The sequence below is a fragment of the Pygocentrus nattereri genome, chromosome 20 (genome assembly GCF_015220715.1).
Source record: "Pygocentrus nattereri isolate fPygNat1 chromosome 20, fPygNat1.pri, whole genome shotgun sequence".
In the NCBI taxonomy this organism is placed as follows: Eukaryota; Metazoa; Chordata; class Actinopteri; order Characiformes; family Serrasalmidae; genus Pygocentrus; species Pygocentrus nattereri.
In genome coordinates this window covers 6,056,293-6,068,183 of record NC_051230.1, presented here as the reverse complement: position 1 = coordinate 6,068,183, position 11,891 = coordinate 6,056,293, and the positions used below count along the sequence as shown (strand labels likewise).

Genomic DNA, 11,891 nt, shown 5'->3' with positions numbered 1-11,891 from the left:
ATACCGAGCACAGGCTTCGTTCAGCTAACTGATGCTAAAATATCACCTGTTTAGAGATCTGAGAGCTCACTCATTGAGTGAAATCCGAAATCAAATATTCTCTTCTAGGGTGAGGCTGTCGCTCTTAGCCGTCACTGAGCCACTGTCATGCTTAGTTTTTCAGATTTTTTTTTTTCCATGGCTCGGATTTTCCCCTCTTTCTATCAGAGCCCCTTATCAGTGAGCTCACACTCCACCGGTCAATTCCACCAGTGTTTATTTAGCTGTTCAGACATGGAATAGGAATTTGACACATCATAATTTTGTAATACCATCATCAGCGTCATTGAAAAAAAAACTTTATTACCTTATGTTTGGTATCATTTGTATGTTATTTGGCCCAGTTATAGTAACAACAATAACAGTTATTGTACTTTTTAATTCAATTAATTATTCAATTTAATTAGACAGTGCAGTAGCCTACATAATTAAAACTGAACCTCAGGGAAGAAATTGCGCAGGTGCTACAGATCTCTCTGTTTTGTTTAATGTAAGTGTATAGTGATCGCAGCTGTGTGTGTGACAGCATGGGCTTTTGTTTGTGTGTGTGTGTGTCTCTGGCAGGTGTGGCTTCACCTACGCTCAGCTGCGGGACACAGTTGGAATCCACCCCACCTGCGCCGAGGAGCTGACGAAAATCAACATTACCAAGCGCTCCGGTCTGGACGCCACGGTTACCGGCTGCTGAGGTTAAGCACCCCCTCCCCTAAAAACACTGAACACATGGACCCTTTAGACTGAGGCACTGACGGCTTCTTTTGGCCGAAGTGCTTAGTTGAAGTGAACCGTTTTTGGTGCTTTCTGTTCTTTGCCTCCCTCCAGTCTGTCACTCTATAATGACCTCCGACAGGTCATTTGGTGCCTGTCTTGCGCCCAAAGTAGACGTGTATACACTGGTCGATCTTGGTTGGTTAACGAAATTCTTTAAATGTGGAGAAAAATGGAAAAAACGGAAAATACGCAAAGTTCAGGCCTTAACTTGGCTGCTGCCACTGTTTTAGCTGTTTAAAACTATTCAGAACTTTTGTCCATCTTTATAGATAACAGAGTGTCAATCAGTGTCATGTGAGTGTATGATGATTTAGGCACAATGCTAAATGGTGCATATGCGCTTCCGTTGGTGATGCACTGAAGTGAACCAAAATTCAGAACACAGTGGAAAGCTTGCAGCAAGCAAAACCAGTTTACAAGCCACGAAATCGAGCAATGAATTCCATTCATTCTTAGACATATTTTGCACTTTTGTTTCCATAATTTGACTGATCAAATCACCTGAGGCTGCAGGTGCTCAGTAATCAGGGTTTCTTATTGTCATGCTGCTTATTTAAAATGATTTGTAAACTCCTAGATTTTGGCACTTTGTAGCCATATTTAATCTTTTGTTTTAATCATTTCTGCCAAATTTTGGGCTGTTTTTCTCGGAAATAGCCATCCCAAATTTCCACCAAGATTTACATTTCACTGCACTGGTGCTTCCGTTACTGGCTAGCTGTCAGCCTCAAAGCTCTATCACACAAGTACAGAGCCACACTTCAGACACCAAACACCAAACTTGGACTACATTTGGAGTAAGAGGGGAACTTTTAGTGCATTAACACATTTTTATCCACATTACTGCCTTAAGTTTATGTTGATTAGCTCTTACACTCTCACAGTTAGTCCTAATGAATGACTTTGATCCCCGATCTCTGTTTGTTTCTCAGCATGGGTCCCTCATTTATAACCCAACGATTCAGATAGTCCGATAAGGCCCTGGCGCATGAGCCGAAGAGGTAAAACCAGGGGTGCCCTGGCAGAGCGACAGCGAAAGGGCTAAACAGGGTCATAAATCAGGATTAAGGCCCCATTACGGTTTGTTGAAACGAGAGTTGCAGGAGAACGCGGCCTAATGTTTCTGAAATATATTCTGCAAATATTGTTGTTTCTCCGGCTGTACTTCCTGTCCATTACTCATGTGCCGCCGCTGACACTGATGGATGGGATCGGCCCGTCGTCACGGTGACAACACCCCGTTTCCCAGGGAGGCAGACAAACACTCGGTGAGGAGCCTGTCAGTCACACACGAAGCCTGGTGCTGGGGCCAGAGAACGCTTGTTTAAACCTGGGCTTCAGCGGTTCCCCCTAGAGCGCAGAGAGAACGCATACACATTCTCTGTCTGTCTCCGGGCCAGCAGACTCCAGCAACTTGATCAGTTGAGATAAAACAAGTCTGTTTTTATTAATACCTCCCTCCGCCTCAAGGTGGCAGTGTTGGCCTCCTTTTTCCTCGCTGTTCTACCCTGAGGTCAGTTGGGAAGTTGTTGGATGGATCTAACCAATTCAGCCTGATTTCAAATCACAGTTTTGAAGATGAATTGATTCCCGGCTTGGCGGCTCATGTTTTTATGGAATGGTTTTCATTCCGGGAGATAAGCTTATCACTTTTGGATAACAGTTCCAGCCCCGGGGGGGAGGGGGGGGGCGGGGTGCCACCTTCACTGAGGCAGCTGTTGCACAACTGCAGCTGTTTCCATCAACAAGAGCGCTAGCTACATTATGGAGCTTATAATGCCATCGCCTTGAAGGAATGCTTTGGTGAAAAATCTGCATTCCTCAAAATACCTCCTTATGCAGAATGTAGTAGATCAGCCAAGGCATGTTTGGTGTCTGAATTATTGCAAAATTCATGCTTTAAGTTTTCTACTATTTTTTTATGCACTTATGCAGCACACTTTGTCTATTTTTATTGATAAATCATACTTTCGGAAACCACATAAGCAAGTCTGTTCAGAGTTTGCGTCTTTAGTTTTGCACGGGTTGTGTGCAAAAGTGTGAACATGATTTGTTGATATTTAAAGTCAAAAAAGCGTAAATGTAGCACTTTTCTGCTGATTTTAGTGCACAACTTCAATTTACAATGCTATATATGCCCTAAAATACTATATATGCCCTAACCTTTCTACGTTTTATCTTTTATTTTGTCTCAATACGTTGAATTCAGCAAAGGCACAGTTAATAATCACTGATAGATTTGCATATCTATCGCTGTCCAAAGAGAGACAGGTATCTCCGAAATAATACGTTGACCTTTCATCGTAAGTTAATGTAAAGAGGCTTCATTCCGAGTGATTTTGGAGCATTCCTATTGGTGCATTCGTTATGAAAAATTCACACAACATAAAGGACAGCTGGTGTGTTGAAATAAACATGGAGAGATTTTTTATTGGACAGCGACGGTATGTTGGCACTGAATGACACACTGTTATCTGTTAACATGGACAAAAGTGCATCGCTAAAACATTGTAGCCGGAATTTTGTCCGTTTTTGTCCAGCTTCTGTTATTTATTTGCTGATTTTCCTTGTAGCTCCAGTTCAGATGTTTGCTCAGTGTCTACTCTGTCTCGTATGATTAATGGGGCTCGAAGATGAGTGACAGGTTGCCGTGACGATGGAGAGGAGCACTGCGCTACTAGGTTTATTTGTACCTGTGGATGTGAGAGAGAAAAGGGGGGGCGGCAGGGGGGTCCTGTGTTCTTGTTTCAGGGCAGGGGTGCTGAACCCTGACCCCAATACACCAACAGCTTTACTCTATTTTAGGCCATGTGCTGTCCCAGATTGATTGAATATGTACTCCAAGTTCGCTAGAGAAACTGCGTCCATTGATCACTGCGTAATTGTTGAGATGTAAACGTTCAGCACGTCATAGTTTGATGTGAAGTGGTTCATTGCAGTGAAACTGCTCAGATTTCTTTACAGTGGTGGTGATGGGACCCAGATATTACGATGTCAACGACACAAATGTGGCCATTTTATTTACTGTTCAAACCAGCAGTGAAGCTTCAGTGTCTCCTGGGTTTTTCTGTGTAATGATGATGGTGAATCAAAAAACGCCTAATCTATTTTTTAGCCCGAAAGCTTCTAAAACTACTTTAAACCATCAAACCAAACGCTGTATTTGTCAAAGCTTTTTGTGAGGGAGATTTTAGAGGCTGTCACCTCCCCAGAGACGTCTGGTTCCTATCACCACCCTTGTGCACAAGTCTCACTCCATTGTTTTTTTCCCCAGAAAGGAGCATCGCCCCTCAAACTGTTTAATGATTATGAATGTTTACATCCTAACAATTTAATTGTGCAGAAATGATAAAACATCTGTGAAAGTCTGATCCGAGCTGGATTAGTTTTATCTCAGGATGTCCAGATCCGTCATTTCAGACCGGTATGAGTTTTGCGGCAGGTCCAGTTTTTACAGTCTGTCAGTAACTGTGCAGCAAATGGTCTTCTGTCGCTGGCTGAACCTGGAGCTCCCACCGTAACGGCAGTCCTGTTCCAATCCACTTAATGGAATCACAAAACCTGCTAACAGGCACAGCCGTGTGGGGTGATGTTAATGTTATTGAGTGTTTCCTGTGGCTTAACAATGACCTGAGCGTTCGAGCTATGACCGTTCGATCTGGGCTATCTGTGGGAATTTGGGGGAATTTCATGGATACGTTGTCCTGAACTATTTAACTAATCAAATCCCAGCAAATTATCTTACCTTATGTGGGGAAACTTATCCAGCTCCAGTAGTGCTTTAGCCACTCCACGGTCATAATTTGTGTTATAGACAGACTTTGTTTGCCAAGTCATAGATCACTCTTCTTGAAATGCTGAGACACACATGACCTCCAGGCTCACTGAGAGAGCAGCTCCAGCTCCTAAATACACACACACACACACACACACTTCCACACACTCTGAAGGGTCAGGGTTCAACTTTCAAGTGCCCGGTTAATGATGACTTGCGCTAAAAGCCATAACTGGAGAGGGCAAGTCTGATGTCAGCCGGTGTCCATCCATTCATCTCTGTAAATAGCTAAAGGCTAATTTGATATAAAGCTTTGTAACTGCATAATTTATGTGTAGAGTAATAAATCATGAGAACGTACAGCGTCTCTGTTTCAATAATGACGGAGTCTTTTTTTTTTTTTTTTTTCTTCTCCTGATCAGGTGATCCTCTGTGAGGTCAGCTGTTTAGGGGGGGTCTGTCTGTCTGTGAATTTAGAAGAGAGGAATTATCTGTTGTTTATCTCTGTTTTGGGAAGGGGAGGTGGGGGGGGCGAGTTTGTGTCTTGAAACAGAATCTCCTGGTTCAGAGAGAGCGTGACTGTAGATACCAGCCTTGTATCTACACTCATTGTCCAGTTTATCAGGCCCACTAACCATTTACATTACTGTGTAATAGTCATCTATTTCACTTCCAGTCAAATTATTATGTTTTCAGGAGATGTAAGGAGATAAAAATCTAATCTACTTGCATAAGGAAGAAGAAAGCTAAAATGAGTGTAAAAACAGGAGTTTTGGGACTCCTAACAACCACCTGGAAGACCTGGTAGACACCAAAACCATCCCTCCATTAGATAGACAGCACTTAAAGCTTTCATCTCTGAGAGAGAGCAGAACATCAAGCTGCTTCAGATCTGAAAACATCCACAGGTGTGTCTGTCCATCCTTCCACTGTGAGAAGACCACTCAGCGCTGTGGGTCTGAAAGGACGTGTAGCTGATCAAGAAGAACCTCACTGAGGAAAGGAGACGGACACATCAAACAAAGAAGCTGAACGATGGACTGACCGCCCCAGAGTCCAGACCTCAAGACCACTGAATGTGTTTGGGATTACATGGATTGTTAGAAGAGCAACCAACTTCTAAGACTGAACTTTGGAGGTGTGGAAAAATATCCCTGTTGATTACCTTGGAAATGTAAAAGGGAGTCTCCTGAAAAGAATGGTAGGCCTTATACAAGATAGAGTGGACACATCAAATAGTACAAAATTTGATGATATATATTTATTTGTAATTTCCTGTTGAACAGTTTCAGCTTTTAACCCCTGATGCTGAAAAATGAATAATATTGTACTTGTAATTTCACTATAAGAGCAATTAAAAAATATATCCAATTCACTTTCATGCATAAAATAGATCTGTTTACTAAATTCAAAAACCTTTTTAAAAATGTGTGCCGGAGTCCTTTTGGAGTGTGTTGCTTTGAGGCAACATTGTGCGGCAATGAAAAGGAGTGATACAGAGCTGTGTTCCCTAAAGTGGTGACACCTGACTTGTGACTGGCTAAACCCATTCCACTGTCTCTCAGTGTTGCCTCTAGGCAACAAACATATTTCTACAAATTCTTATGGAAAAGAAATTGATACTGAGTTTTAAAAAAAAAAAGGTTTAAAAGTGCCACTAAGAGACAGTATGACCAAGTGCATGCCGTTTATTGACTTACTCAAACTTTTTAACCCTACAGTTGTCTTTAAATATGTTTAATGTCATTGTAAAGTGGCGAAAATGTGTGTGTTGCCCTGAGGCAACATAATGCAATAGAGCATTAACGTTTGTTTGGCCTGGAAATTACATGAAGCGTGACTTTTGCACAGTACTGTATATATACATATATATGTGTGTTTTTAGGAGAGAGTATATCTTGGTGTGTGTGTGTGTGTGTGTGTGTGTTTAAGGTCATCTCTCAGCAGGGCCACACCCTGTTTGACCTCGTGCTGTCTGTGCTGGCTGGTCACTCAAACATACACACCAACAATGGCCCTGATTCCTGCCTGTTTGTTTGCTTAAGGTCGGGGCTCAAACCGTGTCGCCCCGAAACTTTCCTAATTCAGTCAGTAGAGGACAGACAGCCTCCTGGGGATTGAATGGATGTAATTGAGTTAAACAGGGGTGGAAAATACAGTCGTACGAGTTGTTGTCGGATCAGATTTTTTTCTTTGAACGTTAATGCACTGTTACTGTATATTTGGTGTTACTTGGTAACGTCCTCTTTGGCAGATATCATAGCTTACAAATGCTTTTCGTAGCCAGACGCTTTTCACAGAGCTGCTAACAGAAGCCAATGGTAGTTGAGTGTCGGCATTCTGGACGGAGATTCTCCACTGACAGGAAAATATAGTCCAGGCCTAGGCTTAATCCCTGTCCAGGAAACTGACCTATGAAGTATTACCCTTCTGTAGAATTGTACATATAGCACTCATCCTAAGGTGTAATAAAACATCAGTCAGTCTTACAAAAAACTAACAGTAACAATTAATAGCCAATAAATACCGTTTCTTTGCAAGATCACCAGATTATATCTGTTAAAGTGTAATGGAAGATAATATGCAATATACATGGCAATCACAGGTGTCAAATATTTTAGTACTTTGGTAACCGTACTTGTTTTTTGTTATGGAAGATTACTCAGTGTATCACTGAAATTAAAGACTTGCACTTTTACTACAACCCTAATTTCCAAAAATAAGGGGACTATGTGAAATGCACAATAAAACAGAACTCTGTGATTTGTCAATATATTTTAACCTGCATTTAAATGAACAGAGTACAAAGACAACATATTTATTAGGGGAAATATTTGAGTTATTTTGCACCGTATACAGTTCATACTGTCATCACAAGATTCAGGGAATCTGGAGAAATGTCAAAACCACTGAAACTGAATTTTGACCCCTGCTTCTGTGATGGACATGGCCATACGGGAGCTGTCAATAGACACTGTTTGTCATATATACACCAATCAGGCATAAAATTATGACCACCTCCTCGTTTCTACACTCATTGTCCATTTTATCAGCTCCACTTACTGTATAGCTGCACCCCCATGGACCCTCACAGAGCAGGTACTATTTGGGTGGTGGATCATTCTCAGCACTGCAGTAACACTGACGTGGTGGTGGTGTGTTAGTGCGTGTTGCGCTGGTCTGAGTGGATCAGACACAGCAGTGCTGCTGGAGTTTTTAAACACCTCAGTGTCGCTGCTGGACTGAGAATAGTCCACCAACCAAGAATATCCAGCCAACAGTGTCTTGTGACCACTGATGAAGGACTAGAGGATGACCACATCTTGCACATCTCTGAAAGCACCATTATGCTGAAATGGATACACATTTCGGAGCAACGTATGCTGCCTTCTAGATGACGTCTTTTTCATGGATGTCCATGCTTAGTTAATTATGATGATGTTAAGCCACATCCTGCGTGTGTTACAACAGCATAACTGTGTAATCAGAGAGTGTGGGTGTTACACTGGCCTGTCTGCAGTCCAGACCTGTTCCACTGAAGACATGCGAGTCATCATGAAGAGCGAAATAACAGACGTCCTGTACGGTCACACAGCTGGACATTTGTATTACAGAAGAATGGCAAAGGTTTCACTTTCAAAACTGGAGAAGTTTGTTTTCAGTCCTCAAATAATGAGTGCTGTTAAAAGTAAAGCTGATGTAACACAGTAACATTTCACATACTGTTCCTTTTCTAGAATTAAATTTTTAAATTTAGACGAAGTGCAAAGCAAAATTTTAAAAGCAGAAAGATTTGTCTTTTGCCAATCAGTGAAAAATTAAACTAATGTATTTTTAGCTCCATACTTCCACTTTAACATGGTAAACCCATTAAAAATAATGGTTCTTCAAGGGTTCTTTAGTAAAGAAAATGTGTACAGAACTATGAACACTCAAAGAACCCTTTGCATGATTAAAGGGTTCTTCAGAGTGATGTAGAATGTGCTGTATAGAACCTTTTTGAAAAGGGTTCTATTGTTATGAGGTCAAGCTTGAAATAATAGAATAATCATTAGATTCATTTTCAGAAGAATCGTTTTCAAAAAGGTTCTATGTAGAACCATATTCAACACATTCTCCATGAGTCTGAAAAACGCTTTCACAATGCAAAGTAACCATGCAGAGGGTTCTTTGAGTGTCCATGGTTCTATGTAGGACCATTTTCTTTACTGAAGAACCCTTGAAGAACCAGATTCATTTTCAGAAGAATCATTTTCAAGAAGGTTCTATATAGAACCATATTCAACACATTCTCCATGAGTCTGAAAAACGCTTTCACAATGCAAAGTAACCATGCAGAGGGTTCTTTGAGTGTCCATGGTTCTATGTAGGACCATTTTCTTTACTGAAGAACCCTATTTAAGTGTATACAATAATAAAATATGAAAAGCATCCGTGCTTCAAGGCCGTCGTCTTTATCTTTTTGGTTTTTCCTTTTTTTTGTGCACTTCGTCCAACTTCGAAATGGAACAAATGAGGCCTAAATCTGCCTTGAAACACACTTAGCAGAACATGTCAACATGTCAGGCTGCGTTCAGGCCACGTTTCGCGTCCTAATCCGTCGCCATTGTGGGCTGACAGTGGCTCAGTGTCGGGAGCGTACTGTGGCTATTTTCTCTGGGGTTTGGTGTGGGTGGTTTATGGGACCGGCTTACGGGACCAAAGCCCTGAGCGAAGGAAGACATATCTGCCTTGCGTAAACATTTGTAGAAAGACGACGCAGCCCTCAGAAAAGGGGGATTACGGGGAAAATGAATAGGGGCCAATAATGGACAGGTCGATTCTACGTTCTGAGTGTCTTCCTATGGGCTGTCAGGCTGAGGAGCCTTCAGGGAGGGGATGGCGGGTGGAGTGTGTATGTATACACAAACACTCTTGCGCACTTATACACAGTCCAAATGCCAAGTTGGGATTGGAAGCATGCACGCACATGCACATGCAGACTTAAAGGAATAGTTCGGCCAAAAAAAATGAATCAAATTTACACAACTTTCCCCACTTTAACTCGGATGAAATTGGGGAGCTAAAACGTTTGATGTCTGAAGTTTGCTCGTTTAGTTTTCCACTGGAGCTACAAGGCTAGTGTACGGTCGTATGCAAAAGTTTGTGCACCCCTGGTCCAACCTGTTTTTGTTAAAAGTACACAGCAAAAAATTATATATTAGCAAGTGAAAACATTAAATCTGCTCACAAGTCTGTCTAATATTTCTCAATATGAGATTGTTGAAAGTAGGTCATATGCCCATTAAACACATTTCTTTGTTTTTGCATCTTTTAAATAATTTCCATCTTTTCATTCATTTAACTTATAATTTGGATTGATATGCAAAATAAAGCCGGTAATTTAGCTTGTTTCTTGGAACAAGTGAAAGACCTGCCAGGGGAATAAGACGCTTTAATTAGAGGAATTAAAATGCTTAAAATATGCAAAAATGCACAGTGATCAGTGAAATAATTTTGTAATATTCTTACACAATAGTGCAGTGCAGCTTTTTGTCTGTTTTCAAACATTAGATTTCAACTTGTACCACCTTAATTCATAACATAACTGTTCAAGCACAGCTTAAACTGCTGGGAAACTATACGTACTTTTAACTTTAGGTTGGTAACAGCCCAGATGAAAAGTTTTTTGCGCAACAACTGATATATTACTGAAGCTTCACCGATTTGTCGAGAAACTCAATCATAATTTGGTTTTACTTCCTGTAGGGCCCACCAACTACACTGAGAACCAGACCATCCAAACGTTCTGAGTGAATTTGTTTATATTTCAACCATTGAATTAGGCAGTTATTTAAAAATCAGTGGAATTCCCCTTTGAGGCAACGCCAGGAATACATAAAGCTACGTCAACGTAGAGCAGAAGATAGTTTTGATTTGTTTAACTTGTTTTTCTGTATGTTTGTCATCTCTGTTATTCTGAGTTTCCAGACATCAACAGCAGGCTGACTGACAGCTGAGAAACTGAGCAGGAAGTTTAGGTGACACGTCCGATCTGGTGGAAGATTACATGTACGTGTGTTAATGAGTCGTCTGTCAGTGTTCCTATGATCAGAGATGAACTCAGAAATGTTGACGAGTGAGTAAGACTCTAAACTCGCACCGCACTGTTTACAGTCAACGCTGGAGTTACACAACATGATTTTATTAAGAAAGAGCGAAATCATTTAGTTAAGCTGTTTTGTTCTGGCTTTGTTTGTGTTTGGTGGCCCTGCTGTAACGGAGAGGCCCCGAGAATTGGGCATCAAACATGTAACATGCATTACAATGAAACTCTGCAGCAAATAACAGGAGATTGGATAGACCTGAAGAAATGGGAATAATGTACAACCCCATTCCCAAAAAAGTTGGGATGCTGTGCAGAATGTAAATAAAAACAGAATGCAGTGAAACTCAAATCATGTAAACCATATTTTAAAGTCAAATGCTACAAAGGCAACGTATCAAATGCTGAACCTGAGAAATTTTGTTTTGAAAAAAATTATGAATTTTATGTCAACAAAGCAACACGAAGTTGGGACAGGGGCCTGTTTAATGCTGTGTTTCATCGCCTCTTCCTTTAACAACACACTGTAAGTGTTTGGGAACTGAGGAGACACTGCTGTAGTTTTGAAAGTGAAATGTTTTCCCGTTCTTCCCTTTCATGCAGGATTTCAACTGCTCAACAATTCAGGGTAACTTTTGTCATATTTTTCATTTCATTACGTGCCAAATGCTGTCACTGGTGACAGGTGTGGACTGCAGGCAGGCAGGTTTAGCACCCAGACTCTTTTAATACACAGCAATGCTGTTGTAATACATGCAGAATGTGGTTTGACATTGTCTTGCTAAAATAATCAAGGTCTTCCCTGAAAAAGACGTGGTCTGAATGGCAGCATATGTTGCCAAAACCTTTATGTATCATTCAGCATTAATGGTGCCTCAGCAGATGTGCATGTCACCCATGCCATGTGCACTAATGCCCCCCTACACCATCACAAACACTGGCTTTTGAACTGTGTACTGATAACAAACTAAGTGGTCTTTAGCCCGGAGGACACGGTGTCCATGATTTTCAAAAAGAATTTCAAATGTTGATTCGTCGGACCGCAGGACACTTTTTCACTTCACGTTACTCCATTTCAAATGAGCTCAGGCATCAAATTTAAAATGGGCATTAAAATGAAAATCACTCCACAATTATTACCGTCAGACTGTAAAACTACACGCTGCAGATTCATACTGGATTAAAATCACTCCACAATTATTACAGTCAGACTGTAAAACT

At 41.1% G+C, this 11,891-nt stretch overlaps 1 protein-coding gene across 2 annotated transcripts in view; it reads left to right on the top strand.

The window, feature by feature from the left end:
- txnrd2.2 (thioredoxin reductase 2, tandem duplicate 2) overlaps positions 1-4,968 on the top strand; it is a 40,667-nt gene extending 35,699 nt beyond the window's left edge. For both annotated transcript variants that reach the window (XM_017711159.2, XM_037531821.1), the window contains exon 17: positions 604-4,968. In XM_017711159.2, coding sequence (XP_017566648.1) covers positions 604-727 — 124 coding nt within the window. In that variant the 3' untranslated portion in view covers positions 728-4,968. The remainder of the gene's footprint in view (positions 1-603) is intronic.
- Positions 4,969-11,891: the final 6,923 nt, after the last annotated feature.